The sequence below is a fragment of the Ovis canadensis genome, chromosome 5 (genome assembly GCF_042477335.2).
Source record: "Ovis canadensis isolate MfBH-ARS-UI-01 breed Bighorn chromosome 5, ARS-UI_OviCan_v2, whole genome shotgun sequence".
NCBI classification, from domain to species: Eukaryota; Metazoa; Chordata; class Mammalia; order Artiodactyla; family Bovidae; genus Ovis; species Ovis canadensis.
Window position 1 is genome coordinate 32,621,617 of NC_091249.1, and position 20,777 is coordinate 32,642,393.

A 20,777-nucleotide genomic window follows, 5' to 3' on the forward strand; every position below is an offset into this window, starting at 1 on the left:
TGCTGCTGGGCCATCCGGGCTGTCAATCATTCATTCATTCATCGGCCAGTGGGTCTTTTCTGCAGTCTTGACAAACCTGAATTTGAATCCAGGACACCATCCCCCACCCCCACCCCAGTGCCACCCTCCACACACTCGCATTTACCACCTACAAGCTGGGCCAAGATACTTACCTGCTTTGGATTTCACTTTCCTCATCCAGGAAATGGGTTTCCTATTAAACAGTACCTACTGCAGAAGGTTACTGGGAGGACTAAATGAGATGCTATATATCAGGGGTCCCCAGCCCCCCAGCCATGGACCAGTATCTGTTGGTGGCCTGTTATGAACCAGGCCGCATAGCAGGAGGTAAGTGGTGGGCAACCAACCAGGCTGCATAGCAGGAGGTAAGTGGTGGGCAACCGAGAAGCTTCATTGATGTTTAACTGCCTGAACCCCGCCTCTTGTCAGATCTGCAGGGGCATCAGATTCTGAGGAACTTGAACCCTAACCCTAAAAGTTAAGGTGGAAAATCCTGAGATTGCCACAAAATAGAAATAAACTGCAAAATAAATGTAATGCACTTAAATCATCCTGAAACTATCCCCACCCCCACACCCCGGGCTCATGGAAATATTGTCTTCCCCAGAACTGACTCCTGGTGCCAAAAAGGTTGGGGACCTCTGCAGCACATAGTGCCTGACACAAAGCAAGTGTGCTACAAACACAGATTCATTCATCACAGAGAGAGACGGTTTATGTCTGCATATCTAGCCCTGCATCCTGGGACTCAGGACATAGTAGGTGCTCAGTTAAACCACTGAAAGACAGTGAGGACACCAGCTTTAGCTCTAACTCCAAGGAGATGGGAAGGTCTGTGTTCCCCTCATTCCGTTCTCAGATTGGGAGCCCCTTGAGAGCAGAGTCCCACTGAGGCCTCCCTGGCAAAGGGCCTTGGATCCCAGGGTGGGGTGAGGCAGTTGGTGAATGTTTGCTCAGTGAAGGCATGACTCATAAGCCAATTGCATTCATTTAGTCCACGAGTCCTAGAGGGTGCCTGGCACAACCCTGCACCTTGGGACTCAGTGGTGGCAAAGACAGTTGTCCTTGCTGTCACTGAGGTCCCTGGGGAGACAGACACACCCATGGATTTATGAACCAAAGTGATCAGGGCTGTTAAAGGGGAAGCTCAGATGAGCTGGAAGCTCAGAGAGGACTCTTGAAACTATCTGGGAAGTCAGGGAGATCCTGCAAGAGAGGACATCTGAGTTGAAACTTGAAGAATGGACAGCATTGGGGAAGAGCAGGAACAAGATCATGTTAGGGAGAAATCATGAAATAAATTGCGCTCCTGGACCAGTGTGGTAACTGCCCCAATCCAGGACCTGGGGCGTTGGTGGGGGGCATACTGAAGGGTGGGGCGGAGGAGGAGAGATGTTGTATAGCAGCCGCCTGAGTTAGGGGGAAACAAGGCGTGTGGGATGTCAGGAGAGCCACAAACAGTTCCAAAAGGCAGAACAGTTCACTGTGTTGTGAATGAAAATTTGAGAAACAGCCAGGAAAAGGTGGGAGGTTGGGATTACAGGGGAGAGAAGGGATGTGTGGAGAGACAGGCTTTCAGGAGCCTGAATTTTTAACCTTAATTTTTATTTTTGACTGCACCATGAGGCATATGGGGTCTTAATTCCTCCGCCAGAGATCGAACCTATGCCCCCTGCCTTGGGAGTGCGGAGTCTTAACCTCTGGACCACCAGGGGAGTCCCAGGAACCTGAATTTAAGAGCAATGGCTGCTGACAGGCACTGGGGCTTCGAAGACAGCTTGGCCACTGCACACCTGCTGTGTGATCTGAGACTAGCCACTCTCCCTCTCTGGGCCTCAATTCTCTCACTGTTAAATGGAATAGATAACGGCGTGGATAGCATAAAGCCAGGTTCCTCCATTGGAGGCACTGCTGACATTTGGGGTCTGGTCATTCCCTGGGGTGGGGCCGTCCTGGACTCTGTGAGGGTATGAACAGCATCCTTGGTCCAGGAGCAGCGCCCCTCCCCACTGCCCACTGTGTGACAACCATGTCAGAGGCATCACCCAGTGTCCCTGGGGGCAGGATCACTGCTGTCCGTGATTATTCTCAGACACCTTTGGGCAGGTGGAGGGAGAGGTGGGGACAGGTAAACGGAGAATTTGCTGATAAGCAGTTGAGGAGTTGGAGGGAGGGTGTTGAGGCCTCCTCTCTCCTCTTACGCTTGGGTAGGGGGGTGACTCTTAGGCTTGTCCAGAGAGGAGACTGAAATGGATCTCCCAGCTCAGGCCTCGGATTTCCAATTACCCTTGGTCTGTCCTTCTGGATGCCAGACACAATCAGAAGTCCCTCCCCTCGCAGTGTGCTAAGGGTACCACCATCCCACCTGACTCCTCTCTCTCACCCCACACCCAACCCGGAAGCCAAACTGCATCCAAGGACCCCTTCTCACCCACGGTCAGTCCCATCACAGCTCCACTGCGGGGTCACCTCCACCTCGGCCTGCTTGCTTCTATTCCCCTCCCTGGCCCACCAGCTGCCTAAACCTGCATCAGAGCATATCTCTCTCCTGCACCTAAGCCTCCAGTGACCTCACTTGTCATCAGATGCTAACTGCTTACAGAGCCCAGGAGGTTCCATGGCATGGGGCCACCGACTAAGGTCTCCCACCCTATCCCACTCCCACCTGGTTTTGTCCAGGCCAAGAGCTGAGAATGGTTTTTACACTTATAAGTGGTTACTGCTGCTGCTGCTGCTAAGTCACTTCAGTCGTGTCCAACTCTGTGCGACCCCAGAGATGGCAGCCCACCAGGCTCCCCTGTCCCTGGGATTCTCCAGGCAAGAACACTGGAGTAGGTTGCCATTTCCTTCTTCAATGCATGAAAGTGAAAAGTGAAAGTGAATTTGCTCAGTCGTGTCCGACTCTTAGTGACCCCATGGACTGCAGCCCACCAGGCTCCTCCATCCATGGGATTTTTCAGGCAAGAGTACGGGAGTGGGGTGCCATTGCCTTCTCCATATAAGTGGTTAGGGGGTAAAAAATCAAAAGTAGAGTTATAGTTTGTAACACATGAAAATTATATGAGGGGACTTCCTGGCAGTCCAGTGGTTAAGACTCTGTTCTCCCAATGCAGGGGTTGCAGGTTTGATCCCTGGTCAGGGAAGTAAGATCCCACACTCCTCAAGGTATGGCCGCCACCCCCCCCCAAATTATATGAAAATCACATTTCAGAGTCCATAGAACAAGTTTGGATAGCAAGGAGAACAAGTCCATCCTAAAGGAAAGCAACCCTGAATATTCATTGGAAGGAGTGATGCTGAAGCTGGAGCTCCAATATTTTGGCCACCTGATGCAAAGAGCTGACTCATTGGAAAAGCCCCTGATGCTGGGAAATATTGAAGGCAGAAGAAGGGGATGGCAGATGATGAGATGGTTGGGTGGCATCACTGACTCAATGGACATAAGTTTGAGCAAACTCTGGGAGATAGTAAAGGACAGGGAAGCCTGGCATGCTGCAGTCCAAAGAGTTGGACACCACTGAGCAACTGAACAACAACATTGGCATGTGCTCGTTAATTTTCAAACAGCCTCTGGGAATTCCCTGATGGCCCAATGGTTAGGACTCCCAAGTTATCCCATGGACTGAGGAGTCTAGTAGGCTATAGTTCATGGACTTGCAAAGCATCACACATGACTGAAGTGACTTAGCATGCACACACTGGGAACAAAGATCCCACAAGCTGCAAGGTGTGGCCGAAAAAGAAATTTACCATCCAGCCTTTTCCATGAAAAATGTGCCCACTTTTGCTCTAATCACGCCTCCTCGTCAACTCTCTGAGCTCTTCCCCCAGCCTGTCCCCTGGTCCACAGATTCCTGCTGCAGTGGCCTCCTTTCCGGTCCTCTGACAGCTCTGCCCACTTCCGCACTTTTGCCCTTCCTGTGCCCTCCACCCAGGATGCCCTCTCTCCTCCACCGCCTACAAGGCTGATTCCTTCACTGTCTTTTGCACTGGAAGACACCTCTTCAGACAGCCCTTCTCTGGTCACCCCCTGTCACTCTGATTCCCTCAGTGGGGGCCAATTTTCCTTTATGGTTTTTATTATCACCTGACGTCATCTCATGTACCTTTCTGAAAATATCACTTCCTCTTGATCTCTCCACCGAATGTCATCTCTGCACAGGCAGGAATTTTTGTGTCCCTTAGTCACTGCCGCATCTCCCCAGCAGGTCCCATGTACAGATTTAGGAGTGCCCGATACAAAGTGAAAACGCAGGGCCCTCAGCTGAAAAGTGACTAAGAATGTCATGACAGGCAGAAATGAAACCAAACACAGGGCTCTTCTGAGTGGGAGCATCTGTGAAGCCAACCTTGGTCTCCAGCCTACAGTAGGTATTCATTAAATGTTTGTTGAATGAATTAAATAGTGACTCAGATTTAAAATAGAGTCATAGATCTAGTAAACATCCACATGTACATTTCTTCATTTCAAGAGTATTTTTCAGGACTTCCCTGGCGGTCTGGTAGTTAAGACTTTGGCTTCCAATGCAGGGGGCGCAGGTTCCATCCCTGGTCAGGGAGCTAAGACCCCACCTGCCTCGTAGCCAAAAAATCAAAGCAGAAGCAATATTTGTAACAAATTCAATTAAAAATCAAAGAAACAAAAAAAAAAGAGTATTTTGCAGGGCATTCTAATAATAAACTACAAGCTACAAATTTCAGTCAATTCCCTGGTGCCTTTTTTTGATCCAGTATCAAAAGACTAGTTTGTTCACGTTGGAAAAAAAAAAAAAAAAGAAATAGAGACTCTGGGAGTAAAAGTGAGGGACAGGGACAGACAGACTTTCCAAAAAGCACTGAGGCACCGGGAGTCTATGAATCTTCTAAAAAAAATTTTTTTTACAGATCCACAAGCTTCTTTCTTGTGGGATTTTTCTAAAAGCTGAAATAAGGGCAAGAGATCAGAGGGAATCCAAAAAACGAGGCTCCTAGTTCCAGTTAACTCCCATCTTACGGATGGAAATACTGAGGCCCGGAGAGGCCTCAAAGCAGGCTGGATCCTGAGAGCAGTGGAAGCAGGGAAGGTCTGGAGCCCAGGTGTGGTGTCTGGGTTGTGTGCTGAGGAAGGGAAACAGAATGTCCGGGGAGATGGAGGCGGAGGGAGGCGGGGGAGGACCACTGCCGTCAGGGGTGTTTGCTTTCTTCCCTCGGGGCAGCCGTACAAAAGCTGAACCTGACTCCTGCTGCCAGCAGAGAAACTGGAGCCCTGGGTGTGGGGGTGTGGGGGTGGGGGCGTGCTGCAGGGGAATGGAAGGATGGAGGCCCAGCTTCTCCTCTGCTCCTGCTCCTCTGCTCAGCCGCTCCTGGCCCAGCCTTTGGTGTCTCTGCTCGGCGCACCCCGCAACACCCAACCCCAGAGACACTCACACCCAGGTGGAGTTTTTAACACCCCTCTGCCCCCGCCCCTGCCTTCTGACTCTGTGCTAGGCACCTATCAAAACACAGTCACGTCCCAAATTAGGTACATTTTTTCTTTTCTTTTTTTTTGTGCCCCAAACTTTTTGAAGAATTTTATTTCAACAGAACTCTGCTTCTGAAATTAACAATGCTATGGCTACAGGCTCTCTGGTATTATCTCTGTTATGGTTGAGAAGACCCATGTGATTGATACCTGGATTCCTGGTTTCTCTGAATAGAAGTAGATAAAAAAAAATGAGATGCTCTTCCTGATTAAAAGCAGTCTCTCAATTTACAACAAAATTAAAAACCAATGATATGGTTTGGTCTAACATTGACTTCAAGTTCTCAGGAATTCTTAGGGGTAAATGTGAACACTAACTAGGAATTGATTCCAAATGGAATGAAAATTGTAGGATCACTCTGCAATAAATGAAGCTGAAAAGAAAGTGAAAGTGTTAGTCGCTCAGTTGTTTCCAACTCTTTGTGACCCCATGGACTGTAGCCTGCCAGGCTCCTCTGTCCATGGGGTTCTGCCAGATAAGAACACTGGAGTGGGTTGCCATTTCTTTCTCCAGGGGATCTCCCCAACCCAGGAATTGAACCTGGGTCTCCCCCATTGCAGGCAGATTCTTTACCATCTGAGCTACCAGGGAAGCCCCAAATGAAGTTGACCCCATGCCAGATTTTGCAGGGATTAACAAGCCATTTATTCCTCGCACTGTCTCTTTCTTTCTCACTTTCTCCCACCCCAATCCCTCTCTCTCTTCTCAATCAGTGCACTTTCCTCACAGTCGAGGCCCTATCCTGTTCCTAGTAACAGAGCCCAGGGAGAAGGTGGGCCTCTCATTTGCTAGCTGTGTGACCTTGGGCAAGTTCCTTAACCTCTCTGGGCATCCTTTACTCATTTAAATAGTGGAGATAATAAAAGCTCTCATCCCACATGTTCTTGCCTGGAGAATCCCAGGGAGGGCAGAGCCTAGTGGGCTGCCGTCTATGGGGTCCCACAGAGTCGGACACGACTGATGTGACTTCGCAGCAGCAGCAGCAGCAGCAGCACACGATTAAATAGGCTGATGTCTGCAAAGCACCTGGAAAGTTCCTTATAGTGGTTGAAAATAGAAACAAAAACAGCATGAAATAAATAAAAATAAATTCAACAACATGAAATTTAAATTTTAAATAAATAAAATGAAGGAATGTTAAAATTGATAAATAATACAAATACATTTAAGAATTGGTTGGGAGGGCAGAATTCCCTGCTGAGTTTCCTCTACAGGGGGTACAGGTTCAGTCCCTGGCCAGGGAACTGAGATTCTGCAAGTTTCGAAGCACGGCCCAAGTAAATGAATGAATGGATGAATGAATAAAACCAGGCTTTTTCCTCTGCCCCATTTTTTGTCACTTTGCTGACAAAGGTCCATATAGTCAAAGCTATGGTTTTCCCAGTAGTCATGTACAGATGTGAGTGTTGGACTATAAAGAAGGCTGTGTGCTGAAGAATTGATGGTTTTGAAATGTGGCGCTGGAGAAGACTCTTGAGAGTCCCTTGGGCAGCAAGATGGAACCAGTCAATCCTAAAGGAAATCAACTCTGAATATTCACTGAAAGGACAGATGCTGAAGCTGAAGCTCCAATACTTTGGGCACCTGATGTGAAGAGCTGACTCACTGGAAAAGACCCTGATGCTGGAAAAGGCTGAGGGCAGGAGGAGAAGGGGATGACAGGATGAGATGGTTGGATGACATCATCGACTCAATGGACAAGAGTTTGAGCAAACTCTGGGAGAAAGCGAAGGATAGGGAGGCCTGGCGTGCTACAGTCCATGGGGTCTCAAAGAGTCAGACACAACTGAGCGACTGAACAACAACCAGCATGTTCCTCTGGCTGGTTTTCGACATTCTCTGCTCCAGCCAAAAGAACTTCTTCATCATCCCATAATGCCTCTGTATCAAACAGGCTCAGCCCAGCCTCCAAACCTTTGCCCATACTGGTCCATATCCTCATATCCATATCTATATCCATACATATCCATATCCATATGCCTCCTCTCCCCCGCCATGTGTCTTCACTTGTCTGAATCTTCCCTGTCTTTCAAGGCTCTGCCCTAGCACCACCTCCTCCAGGTAGCCTCCCAGATTGCCTGGGGCCATACCTGGCTGATGGGGAGGCCCCATCATGGTAGAAAGACTAAGGGCTCCGAAGTCAGACACATGTGGGCTTGAATCTCCCTGTTGCTGGTTTGCTCTGTGACAAGAAAGCCAAGTTAACCTCTCTGGAACTCAGTTTCTTTGTGCTGTAATTGCAGAGTTTAGCCTGACGGAGGGCAGCCACAAAGACCAGTGCTCAGGAAGGCTGGCTGCCTGACTGTGTGTGAATTCGCACTCAGCTTCTGTCACTCTGCCCTGGACTGCCCTCCACCCTGGCAGGGACTAGGGAGAGGAGGGTTAGGAGGGAGTAGGGATGACTGAGGAAGTTCATAGTCCATGACAGAGCTGCAAGGGATGCCAACTGGATCCTGCCTCAGGGCCTCTGCACTGGCTGGTCCCTCTGCCTGCAATGCAAGTCCACACACACACAATTTCCTCCTCCTTTCCCCTCTGATCTTTGCTCTTGTATTAGCTTCTTGCTGGGGCCTTTCCTGACAACCTGCTTCATTTTTAAAATATTTATTATTTATTTATTTTGGCAATTTATTTATTATTATTTTTTCTTTGGCTGTGCCAGGTCTTAGCTGTGGGACTCAGGATCCTCAATTTTCATTGCGGCATGCAAACTTGTAGCTGCAGCATGCGGGATCTAGTTTCCTGACCAGGAGCCAAACCCAGGCCCCCTGCACTGGGAGCGTGGAGTCTTAGCCGCTCGACCACCAGGGAAGTTCCCTGACAATCTGCTTTAAAACTGCAACCATCTCCACTCTCCTGGATGCTTCAAATTCCCTTTCTTTGCTTTCTTAGTCTGCCTGGTACAAAGCATGCCTTTTCATTTATTTGTCTTGTTTATTAACAGCATCCATCACCCACATGCGGCTGTCAGCTCCACAAGGGCAGGGGTTTCTGTTTGCCCTGTTTACTGCTGTCGCCTTTGTGTCTAGAACAGCGTTGGATGCAAGTATTTGCTGAATACTCAACAGCATCAGCAGCAACAGCAAGATATCAGGATCCCTGAGAAAGTGAGACCCCAGAAGAGCCAATGGTCACTGTAGCTGGGAGTAGAGATCTTCCAGAAGAAATCTTCTTGGAGCCAAATTGTGAAGAGTGGGGAGGACTTGATGGGGAGCAGTATAGGGAAAGGCCAGATGGAGGGAACAGCCTGGGCAAAAGGATGGTGGCTGGAAAGCTTGAGCAGGAGGCAGTGTGGAGATGACGGCAGCAGGGGGCAGGAGAGAGAAATGGGAGAGGTGGCCAGAGAATAAAACGGTAAACTTGAACCTGTGGCTGATAGGGAACCAGGGAGGGGCTTGGTCATAACGAAGTTGCCAAAAGATGTGATGAGCAACACAGGACAATGGTGCAAAGGCCCAGTGGATCTTCAGCCAGGTCCTGGGAGACAGGAGTCTGAAGTTGAGAGACAGCGGGCATCTCAGTGGCCTCAGACTCACCTCTGTCTTCTTAAATCGTGCCCGGAGGGTCTTCATAGCTAGCGTCTGGCGTTTCTCCTCTCCCCAGGCCTCCTGAGAAAAGCCAGGAGGTGAGGGACGTCAGTTCTGGGGGCAGGTGGGTCATCTGCCTCTCACTCCTCAAAAGTACCACTTCCTCCTCCCCAGGCCATCCCAGCCCTTAGAGCAGGTCACAGACCTATCCCATCTTCTAACTGCTCTGTGTCCTTCATCGGGTCACTTCCCCTCTCCGAGTTTCACATCCCTCTTCCTTAAAATGCAGGAGATAATTCCCTCTGCTTTCCCATGAGGTCTCTAACTTAGAGCCTGGCAAACAGTAAGTGCTCAGTAAATTCATCCCACCAGTTTTTCCTGTTGTCCAGGTATATACAAGCTTATTTTGGTCTTCAAGCTTTTATCTGTGCAGTTATGTCTGCCTTGTCCCCACCCCTCCTCTGGTGAACTCCTATTCATCTTTCCCAGCCTACTTCCAAAATCCCGCGGTGTTCTGATCAGCTTTGCCTCTTACTAATGGGCAGAACTCTTAACTCCCAAATTGGGTTCCCTCAGCTCTTCTGCTCCATCCTTGGCTCCAGAGGCTAGAAGTGTCTGGACTGGTTCTGTTTTCCTGAATACTTAGTGGGTCCTCAGGGGCCAGGCACAGAGTTGACGCTTCTTAGTATAGAGCATGTTCTTTGGGAAGTCAGAACATCCTTGAGACTAAACCCTTTACACCAGCCTGGTTCCTGCGTGAATAAGAGCACAGAGGCAAGTCACCCGAGGTGGGTGGAGGTCTAGAGTGATTGATGGCTCCACGCATGTGTGTGCACAGCTCAACACAAGGTATGTCTGCGCACGCATGTCTGTCCAGCTTAGCCTGTTCTGTGTTTTGTGCACCTGCAGGTACAGAGGTCGGGCAGCGATCTCAAGGGGGTGTTTTGCTGGGTGTCTGGCTAGGAATTCCTTCCTATGTCAGAGTGGGATTGCTATAAAGGTGTTTCCTTCACCTCTCCTTTCACCTGCCCACCTGCCCATGAATTCTCCAAACCTTCCTTCCACCCATTCAACTCACCTATGCACCCATCCTCCCACCAAGCATTTCTGCATCCATCTACTGTCCACCGCCCATCCAACTCATGTTCTCATGGTTCTCTGTGCACCCTTCAACCGTGCTTTATCCACCACCCACCATCATCCACCTGCCTACCCACCCACCTACCTACTCACCTATCCATCCATCCATCCACCATCTACCCACCCATCCATCCAACATCCACCCACCATCCACTGATCCATCCACCCATCCATCCACTCACTCATTCATTCATCTATGCAACCACTCACTGGCCACTACCCATCCATTCATCCACCCAATTCATCTTTTCATGGTTCTTCATGCATTCTTCAACCATGCTCCATCCACCATCCACCCACCTGCCTATCCACTCACTCACTCACCTATCCATCCATCCACCATTGACACACCCACCCATCCAACATGCACACATCAACTTGTTCATCCACCCACCATCCGTTGATCCATCCAGTCACCCATGCATTCATCCATCCAACCACCCACTGGCCACTACCTAGCCACCAAACTCATCTTTTTATGGTTCTCCATGAACCCTTCAACCATGCTTCATACACCACACACCCACCGTCCAGCTGCCTATCCACCCACCCAACTACTCATCTATCCACCTCAACTATCCACCCATCCATCCACCCTCCTATCCATCTACTACCCATCCATTCATTCACCCCTTCAATTTACCCTGTTCATCAATGTACACATTCACCCACCACCATTTTTCTTTACTCTTGTCTAACGGACTCAATCACACCTACAGCAGGGTGTAACTGACACCCAAGGGAGGAGTCCACAGGTTTTCTGGGCAGGAGGGAATCTGCCGGCTTGGGGAAGGGGAAAGTACCCTTATCTAGGGAGCTGCTTCCTGGAAGAGGTGATGATATATCCACAGGGCCTGCTGGCCGGGCAGGACATTGAGCTGCAGCAGCAGCAAGAGAGGGTATGAATCCTAGACAAAGAAGTAAGAGGTGCATGCATGAATTAGCACACATTCGCGCGCGCACGCAAGTGTGTGTGTGTGTGTGTGTGTGTGTGTGTGTGTGTGTGTGTGTGTGAGAGAGAGAGAGAGAGAGAGAGAGACGGTGCCTCAGCACGGCTGGGACACACACTGGCCTTTCCTTTCTCCCACCTTCCAGGGCTTGGGGGTCAAGGAGCCTGAGGCCCTTAGGGGAGCCTCCATCCTGGGCCTCCCTCACCTCCTTCCCTCCTACCTCCTGCAGTTTCAGTGCTGCCAGCACTAGGCCACCGTGTCCACTGCCGGCTCTGGTTACCTGCTCCCAGCCGGGCCACCAGCTCGCACCCGCAGCTCCCAGCACTCAGCCCTGACACCTGATCAGCTCTGAGCAGGCAGCTGCCCCAGGGGGCCCAAGGATGAGCAGAGGGAGGAGACAGGGTGGCAGCGGGGCTGTCTGTTGGCCAAGGGGCTCTGGCGGGAAGACACGGAGGTTCTTCCCTAACATCGCTGGACTTATTTCAGTTTCTGGAATGAGCCACCTTCTTTCTCTCCTCTCAGCCTTTGTACTAGCGGTTCCTCTGCCAGGAGCCTTCTTTCTGTACCTTCTGTCACCTCCAACTGGCTGATTCTCACTGGTACTCACTGTTCAGATAGTTGCCACAACACCGCTTCTCCGGGAAGCCTTCCTGGTTGCCCCCAGGCTGGGTCAGGCGCCTCCTTTGAGCTCCTTCATTGCCCAGGGCCCTCATTATACGCCAGTCACACTAAGTCACCATTGCCCCGTCACAGGGGGCTGCCGGTGGTCTCCAGCATCTTGCCAGCACACAGTAGATGCTCAATACATTTCCTGAATGAGTCTTCAAGCCTCCACAACAAGGACATAAGCAATTTCTCCAGCCTCTTGGTGCGGTCAGGGCTTGTCTTGCTGAGTGATTATCACACACCTGGATAACGTTCAGGTAACTTAGAACAGCGTCCGTGAGCCTCCCTAGTGAGGATCCGAATTGCCTCCTGAACCCAGCACACATGCACAGGATCCCTGAATTTGTATATTTATAAACTTCTGAAATATGCAGGGGGAAGAACCTTGGATTGGAAGCAAGAGTGTGGGTTTCCTCTCAGGCTCTGTCCTGGGACTGGGGGACGCGGGGAGGGAAGTGGGCGTCAGTTTACTCGTTTTCAAAAGGGGAAAGAGGGAACCGATCGCTTCCGCCCTTCATTTTACAGGTGACTGGAGAACTCTCACGTGGACAGTCCCCTAGTATCCAGCCTGGGTCATTGAACAACCCTTTCCCAGGCCCCCACCCCACATGACCAGCGTATAGGAACCCGGCGGGCCATTGCCAGCAGTTAATATGGCGACTGCGGCAACAGTGCATGGCGCATGCGCCTTGCGAGGAGCGGCCAGGTACGAAAGATGAGAATACGGCTCCTCCTTCTTCCTCGTCCCACCCTATTTCCGGCGGAAGCGGCCGCAACAAGGGAAACTTTATTGTTCCCGTTGGTGCAGTGAGGATGTCGGTGAATTACGCGGCGGGGCTTTCGCCGTATGCGGACAAGGGCAAGTGCGGTCTACCCGAGGTGAGCGCAGCTGGGGGTTCCGACGGCCGCCGTCAAGGCCGTGGGCTGGGCGGGACCGGCTGGCAGTGGGGCATTGTGGGAATATCTGGAGACACTGAGGCTAGACAATGGGAGGGACTTCCCAGTGAGGAGGGGGCGGGAAGTGACGACCCAGTGCGCCTGGGGGTGCGACCACGCCCAGCTCCGGGTCGGTCCGGCAGGGGACGGAGGATAGGACCCACTTCGAGAAGTCCTGAAGTTCTAATGGGGGAACAAGGGATGTAGTTCCAGGAGGAAGGCATCGGGGCAAAGGCGGGAGATGGCAATAGACAAACTTGGAGGGCGGATTTGGCCAGAGAGTTTTCCAAAACTGGGGCAGGATGGGCCTCAAGTGCCAAGTTGAGGATCTGGCACTATCCTGAGGCTGATGAGGATTTTTAGCTGAGGAGGAACCTGGAAGATGGAAATCAGACCCCTCCAGCCTCGCTGAGAGAAATCCCCCCCGTGCACTGAGACCTTGGCGGGATCCCTTCGTTCTGGGTCTCTTTCCCTCCTGTAAACTGGAGAGAAGCTTGCCCCCTCCCACAAAGGTTGGTGCGTTTCTTCTGAATCAGGCATTCACGAGCTCTCAGATGGTGTGAAGCCCCACTCTTCTCTCCTGCCAGATTTTTCACTTTAACCCACAAACATTTATTAAGCACCTACGTTCATCCTGGGACCACATGGGGAACCAAACAGGCCAAGCCCCCTCGTTCCAGCTGGGAGACAGATAAGCAGCAAATAAATGTAAGGAGTCAGTCGGATAGTGGTCAGCGCTAGGCAGAAAGGTAAAGCAGGTGATGAGAACTGGGGGCTGCATTGCAAACTAGGTGGCTGGTGTTACCCATCACTAAGATAACTCAGCAGTATGAAATACATTTAATGTTATGCAACCATCACCACCATCCATTTACAGAACTTTCTCCTCTTCCAGAACTAAAACTCTGTCCCCATTAAACAGTGACTCTCCATCCCCTCTCCTAGCCCCACCATCTACTTTCTCTTTGTATCTGACTCCTCTTGGGACCTCACATAAGTGAAATCATACAGTATTTGTGTTTTTGTGTCTGTCTGATTTCACTGAGCATGATGTTCTCAGGTTTCATCTGTATTGAATAATGTGTCCAAATTTTCTTCCTTTTTAAAGCTGAATAATATTCCATTGTATGTGTTGCTGTTCTTCAGTCACTCAGTCATGTCCAACTCTTTGGGACCCCATGGACTGCAGCACGCCAGCCTTCCCTGTCCTTCACTATCTCTCGGAGTTTGCTCAAATTCGTGGCCATTGAGTTGGTGATGCCATCTAATCATCTCGTCCTTTGTCATCCCCTTTTCCTCCTACCTTCAATCTTTCCCAGCATCAGGGTCTTTTCTAATGAGTTGGCTCTTCGAATCAGGTGGCCAAAGTATTGGAGCTTCAGCTTCAGTATCAGTCCTTCCAATGAATATTAAGGGTTGATTTCCTTTAGGATTGACTGGTTTGATTGTACGTGGAGACCACATTTGTTAGTATCCATTCATCTGTTAATTGACACTGGGGTTGCTCCCATATTTAGCGACTGTGAATAATGCTACTGTGAACATGAGTATGCAAATGAGATCGCTTTTGAGCCAAGATGGAGAAGAAGTGCAAAGGGAGTCATGTAGGTGTCTGGGCAAAGGACATTCCAGGTGGAGGGCTTTGCCTCTGCAAAGCCGTGAGGCTGAACTGTGCCTGGTGTGTTGGAGGAACATCAAGGAGGCCTGTGTGGAGTGAGCGAAGGGGAGAGAGGGAGGAGGGGAGAGCAGGGATGGGGCAGGTCCTGCAGGGCTTTATGGGCCTTGGTGGGGACTTGGATTTTTCCATCGAGAGAGGTGGGAGCCCTGGAGGGCTGTGGGCAGAGAAAGGACGTGATAACAAGCTGCCTTTTCCCACCCATTCCCCTCCTGGGCAAGGCCATCTATGGCTTGTGGCCTTGCCCACTGTGGGACATGTTGTAACTTCTCCTGAAACCATGCAACTTGGAGTGGGATTTGAACCCACGGTTCAGTTGAGATCACACCCTTGTCTTAGGACTTAGTGAAGCTCGGTTTCTTTCTCACTGCAGAAAGAATTCAGTGAGACAGAGATATGTGCATGTGTGCATGTTAAGTCGCTTCAGTTGTTTCTGACTCTTTGTGACCCTGTGGGCTGTAGCCTTCCAGGCTCCTCTGTCTATGGGATTCTCCAGGCAAGAATACTAGAGTGGGTTGCCATTTTCTTCTTCAGGGGATCTTCCCAACCCAGGGATTGAGCCCGTGTCTCTTAGGTCTCCTGCATATGCAGATGGGTTCTTTACCACTAGCGCCACCTGAGAAGCCCAAAGTGATAGGTAAGAAGGGGATTTATTTAGAGAGAAACACTATCTGCAGACAGAATGCAGTCTGTCTCAAAAGGTGAGAACAGCCTTGGGAGAAACACTCCACAGACAGGGTGTGGGCCAGCTGAGCAGGTGAGAGGTTCTGAAATACGGTGTGGTTAGTTTTTAGGGGCTGGATAATTTCATAGGCTAGTGAATGAGAGGATTATTCCAATTATTTCGGGGAAGGGGTGGGGATTTCCGGGAATTGGGCCACCTCCCACGTTTTAGCCTTCTGAACTGTCATGTCATTTATCATGCTGGTGTATTACAATGAGCATATAATGAGGCTCAAGGTCTACTGGAAGGCTCATCTTCTGCCATCTTGAACCTAGTTGGTTCTAATCAGTTTTTGTCACATTTTATTGATCTTGAGTGGCCTGGGCCTAAAACTGCTTGAAGCAGGACTTGGGTTCTCAGCCAGAAATTGAAGCTGGGCCAAGGTGGTGAAAACACCAGATCCTAACCACTAGACTAGTGGTCAGTGACAAGGCCCCTGGCCCTTCAGCTTTGCAGAAAAGAGTTTCCACAGAGACAGAAAGTAGTGAAGCAAGTAGAGTATTAGGAGGAAAAAGAGTACCATACATACGGATAGACATGCAGGCAGACTCAGGGAGAGTCCCTGAGTTGTGCTTTTGTGGCAGTTTAAATCACTTCTATGGGGCCTTTCTGGATTTCCTTTGCCCAATCATTTCGATTTGCATGGTTCAGAGTCCATATTTGGTATATCTCAGGATCCTCCCATGTGTGCACATGCATCTCTCAGCTGAGATGGATTCTACTACGAAGGCCCATGGGTAGATTATCCTTTGGCATCATTCACCTTTGAACTCCAAGGAGCTTTTCTGCCCACGTGTGATCGGCGAGGTCTCCTGACTTCGAGAATGAGAAATACGTGATCTGGGCAGGGCCCAGTGTCCTGCCTTAATTGTCTTGCTATTCTCACCTCAGGGTTTCTTTGGAGCACTGGGAATGAGTCTCCAATCGGTTAACCATTAAGGTGGCGGGGGAGGCGGGGGGCATGTACCTCCTGCCTCACTGTGGCTCTGTCATTCTTGTAGGAAATGGCAACCCGCTCCAGTATTCTTGCCTGGAGAATTCATGGACAGAGGAGCCTGGCAGGCTGCAGTCCATGGGGTCACATAGAGTCAGACATGACTAAAGAGATTTAGCACCTGCCCCACTCCCTTCTGTTTCACTCCCTGCTGCTCTCCCTCACCCAACAGGTCTTCGACCCCCCCGAGGAGTTGGAGCAGAAGGTGTGGGAGCTGGCACAGCTCATCTGGCAGTCCTCCAGTGTGGTGTTTCACACAGGCGCAGGCATCAGCACTGCCTCAGGCATCCCCGACTTCAGGTCGGTGGGCAGGGCGGGAAGTTGAGGCAGGGCCTGCCAGGCTGCCACAGCCTTCCCTGTGAGCTCGCCAGATGAACAGGCATCAAAGCCCATCCTGCTGCCCTCCCTCCCACTGAGTCTAGGGTGACCCATCAGTCCCCTATTGTGTTGGGAATGTGTAAGACCCTTCCTTCAAAGCAGGTCCCTTTATATCACACCCAACATTGCCTTTCATTGGTCAGAACTGGGTCATGTGACTGTACCTAGTTACAAGTGGTGCTGGGAAACATAAGTCTTTTGTCTAGGCCCATTGTGCATGGCTAAATATTGGCTTCTATTATTACCATAGAAACCATCCAGACCTCAGTTTCCTCAACTGCAAGTGAGGGTGTGAGACCAGATAATGTCTAACTTTCCTCTACTTCAGGCAGCCTGTGTTAGACAAGAGTCTCATTGCTGAAAAGCAGGGGTCTCAAAATTGTGGCCTCCACGTGGCCCCTGTAGGTGTGAAGTTTGCAACCCCACCCAGATGGGCAGGCCTATTGCACTTGTATTCTCTTTCTGAGGCTTCTCAGGCCCCCACCATAGACTCTCACAGCAGAAGAGCGGATTCCTCGTCTGGAGGAGTGTTAGAACTCTAAGGTGTGAATCTCATCCCCCTTCCATAACCTGCCATAGCTCCCCATTGCCACACTTCAGAGTTCCAAGCACTTCGGGCTGGAAATCAAAGCCTTTCCTGACCTAGCTTTGGTTCAGCTCTCCAACCTCAGCCCCTACAGCACCCAGACTGTCTGAACAGCCTTGCCCTTTCCTCTCTGTTCAGAGACAGCTCTGCCTCCTCCAGGAAGCCTTCCCAGAGTCCCACAAAGAGCCCTCACCACTTCCACTGGGCCAGCCCAGCCCTGGGTTGCTCCCTCTGCCCCGGCCCCCAGAGGGCCAGAGGGTCTGTGTCCACCTGTGTCTCTTCCTAACGAGATGGAGAACTCCCTGAGGGCAGGGTCTGGGTGCACTTGGGCCCCGGCATCCCCCAGTGCAGGGCCATGGACTCCCTGAGGGCAGGGCCTGGGTGCACTAGGGCCCCGGCATCACCCAGTGCAGGGCCATGCCAAGTGCAGCAGCAGTAAGTGCTGGGTGAGTTGAATAATTTCTGCTGTTATGTACCACGTTCTCCCTCTTTCCTACCTCACCTCCTTTGTCTATATCAATCTCTCTCTCTTTGACTTTTTCCTCTGCCTGTTTCTCTTTCTGTTTTCTCTCTCCTTGATCTCTAAACTCTCTCTGTCTCTTCCACCTGCTGCCGCAGGGGCCCCCATGGCGTCTGGACGATGGAGGAGCGGGGCCTGGCCCCCAAGTTCGACACTACCTTTGAGAATGCCCAGCCCACAAAGACCCACATGGCGCTGGTGCAGCTGGAGCGCGTGGGCCTCCTGCGCTTCCTGGTCAGCCAGAACGTGGATGGACTGCACGTGCGCTCCGGCTTCCCCAGGTGCCCCCAGTGTCCAGACCCTGCCCTGCCTTGAGCGGGCCACCCCTCTCCCTAAGCCTCAGTTTCCTTATCTAGAAAATGGACGTGGATGGCAGCCCTTCCCTCTCCAGGCCCCTGGGGCAGTTCAGCGAGGCAGCCAGGGAGGGTTAGCGCTCAGCTGTCAGGTCTCTCAGTGGCATCTGGAGAGCGGGGCGGGGATCCCCTCTTCCTGGTCCTGGGAGGATTCCAGCCCTGAGCCCTCTGGATCTTGGCTGGCTGGGGATCTGGGGATCCTGCTCCTCCACTGAGCCTCTTCCTTCTCCTTCCACAGAGACAAGCTGGCAGAGCTCCACGGAAACATGTTTGTAGAAGAATGTGTCAAGTGTAAGACGTGAGTGCCACTGCGGGAGGGGCGGGACACAAGTCATGGATAACCCAGGTCGGGCTCCCGAAAAGGTCCTGGTGACTAAGCCTGCCACTTCTAGAGTCAAGGGTGTGGCCCTTCCACGGTGGGATCTGGGCGTGTATCTTCCTCCTGGGAGGTGTGTTTATTTCCTGCAGCTGCCGAGACAACCACAAACCTGAGTAACTTAAAAACAACAGAAATTCATAGTCTTATGGGTCTGGAAGCTACAAGTCCAACATCAAGGTGTTGGCAGAACCATTCTCCTTCTACAGAGTCTTAACCACTAACCTACCAGGGAAGTCCCCAGGCCAGCTTTTTCATGGAAGGCCCCCTCTGCTTCCCCATCCCCAGCCCCTGCTGCATTTGCCAGCTGTCACCTCATGTTTAGATTCTGGTCTTACGCTCCCGCACTTTCCTGGAAAAACAGCTCTGTGTGCTTTTTGCATGAGCTGCCCAGGTGGGCTGCCTGGAAACCAGCGGTGAGCCGACCCTTTCCTCCTCGGCACAGGCAGTATGTCCGGGACACCGTGGTGGGCAGCATGGGCCTAAAACCCACGGGCCGGCTCTGCACCGTGGCCAAGTCCAGGGGACTGCGGGCCTGCAGGTGAGTGACCCCTCCCCATGCCCTGGACCCCAGGGGAGGCCACCAGTCTCCTGCTAACTCCCCCGCCCTCCCTACAGGGGGGAGCTGAGAGACACTATCCTGGACTGGGAGGATTCCCTGCCTGACCGGGACCTCACCTTGGCCGACGAGGCCAGCAGGTCTGACCCCAGTGGGTCCCGGGTGGGTGGGGGGGGGAGGGGCAGAAACACAGCCAGCTCCAGCCCCGAAAGGAGTGATCAGCACCCTGTCTGGGTCTTGCTTTGCTCATAATAGCTCTTGTACCGAGCCCTCACATACCATCCTCACCACATCCCAGGGTGGGTGCTGCTCAGGCCTATTTCACAGAGGAGGAAACTGAGGCTGGAGCAACTGGACTCCTCCATCCAGGCTGCCCAGCCCAGAAGTGACTGAGCCAGAATCAGAACCCAGGAGTTCCCCACCAGCAGCTCCACTTCTGCCGACAGGGTTGAGGGGTGGCCCAGCAGAAGGGAAGTGTCAGAGGCAGGCCATGGCTGGGCCCCCAGCAGAGGTGGGTGCTGTGTGAGCAGGTCTCCCGGGACTGGCCCCGTTGTGTTGGCAGAGCAGTGAAGCCATGGTGTTTGAGCAAGGGTCAGGGAGTGTATGTGCTGGCCACCACACGCCCTAGCCTCGTGGGGCAGGAGGAGGGCTGCAGAGATCCTTGCCAAGGGGCTTAAACTAATCCTGCCTCCTGGCCCCAGGAGTGCAGACCTGTCCATCACACTGGGCACCTCCCTGCAAATCCGGCCCAGTGGGAATCTTCCCCTCGCCACCAAGCGCCGTGGAGGTCGCCTGGTTATCGTCAACCTTCAGCCCACCAAGCATGTACGTGTGGAAGCCTATCCCTGATATCACCCCTGGACCCCCCTCAAGCCTTCTCCCTCCACCTGACTGTTCCCCGCCTCCACAGGACCGCCACGCAGACCTGCGAATCCACGGTTACGTTGATGAGGTCATGACGCGGCTCATGAAACACCTGGGCCTGGAGATCCCGGCCTGGGACGGCCCCCACGTGGTGGAGAGGGCACTGCCGCCCCTGCCACGCCCACCTGCCCCCAAGCTGGAGCCCAAGGAGGAGGCCTCCCCCCAGCTCGACAGCCCAGTGCCCGCCAGCCCCAAGCAGGAACCCACAGCTGAGCCCTGCACCCAGCACAATGGTTCCGGACCCACCAGCCCCAAAAGGGAGCAGCCGGACAGCCCTGCCCCTCACAGGCCTCCCAAAAGAGTGAAAACAGAGGTGGTTCCTAGCTGACCAGGGGCCCCGGGGAGGGCGGGTTTTTTTTTTTTAATAGAAACCGTGGGTTCTTTTTCTTTTTTCTTACCAGTCTCACTTTGTTACTCATTTCTGTCCTTTGGGGGAGACCTCAGGGTGCTGAGAGCTGGGCTCCAAGCCCAGGGGCAGACTTGCCATCCACTGGACCTCCCTTTAACTTGGGGCCTATGGAGGGGGCTTGGCAAGGAGCATCTCTGCCCCAGATTCTGAACTTGGAGCTGACAACCCCACACCTGCTCCACCCCGTCTCCAGCCCCTGACTCAGGGTGTTCTTGGGAGGCGTGACCAGGCCCTCCCTGATTTCCAACCTAAACAGGAATCAAGCCTGTCTGCCCCCTGGACCCTCACACTCCCCAGCCCCTGCCTATCCCCACACAGCCTTCACAGCCCCTCTAGGAGGGAGGGGACACACAGCCACCATTTAGGAGCCAAACTTCATGGCAGGACAGACAACAGAGGTTCACACTGCCTTTGTGGCTGGAAGGAGGCAAGTGGGTCCACCTGACTTCCTCCAGGCTTCCAGAAAAGCCTTCAATGCAATAAAAGCAGACTTTCTTGCATCTTGAGTCTGTGTTTACCATCCACAACCTTGCCCAGG

The 20,777-nt window shown here is 52.1% G+C and overlaps 1 protein-coding gene across 2 annotated transcripts; it reads left to right on the top strand.

The window, feature by feature from the left end:
- The first annotated feature begins 12,558 nt into the window (after positions 1 to 12,558).
- SIRT6 (sirtuin 6) lies at positions 12,559 to 20,739 on the top strand. Of its 2 annotated transcripts, XM_069589430.1 has the most exons (8): positions 12,559 to 12,684; positions 16,307 to 16,434; positions 17,717 to 17,899; positions 18,210 to 18,269; positions 18,793 to 18,888; positions 18,966 to 19,046; positions 19,608 to 19,731; positions 19,817 to 20,739. In XM_069589430.1, the coding sequence occupies exons 1-8, from the start codon at positions 12,619 to 12,621 to the stop codon at positions 20,156 to 20,158; spliced, it is 1,080 nt and encodes a 359-aa protein (XP_069445531.1). In that variant the 5' UTR covers positions 12,559 to 12,618; the 3' UTR covers positions 20,159 to 20,739. The 2 variants fall into 2 exon arrangements, with proteins under 2 accessions (XP_069445531.1, XP_069445530.1); XM_069589429.1 differs by lacking the exon at positions 16,307 to 16,434 and having other exon boundaries at positions 12,572 to 12,684.
- Positions 20,740 to 20,777: the final 38 nt, after the last annotated feature.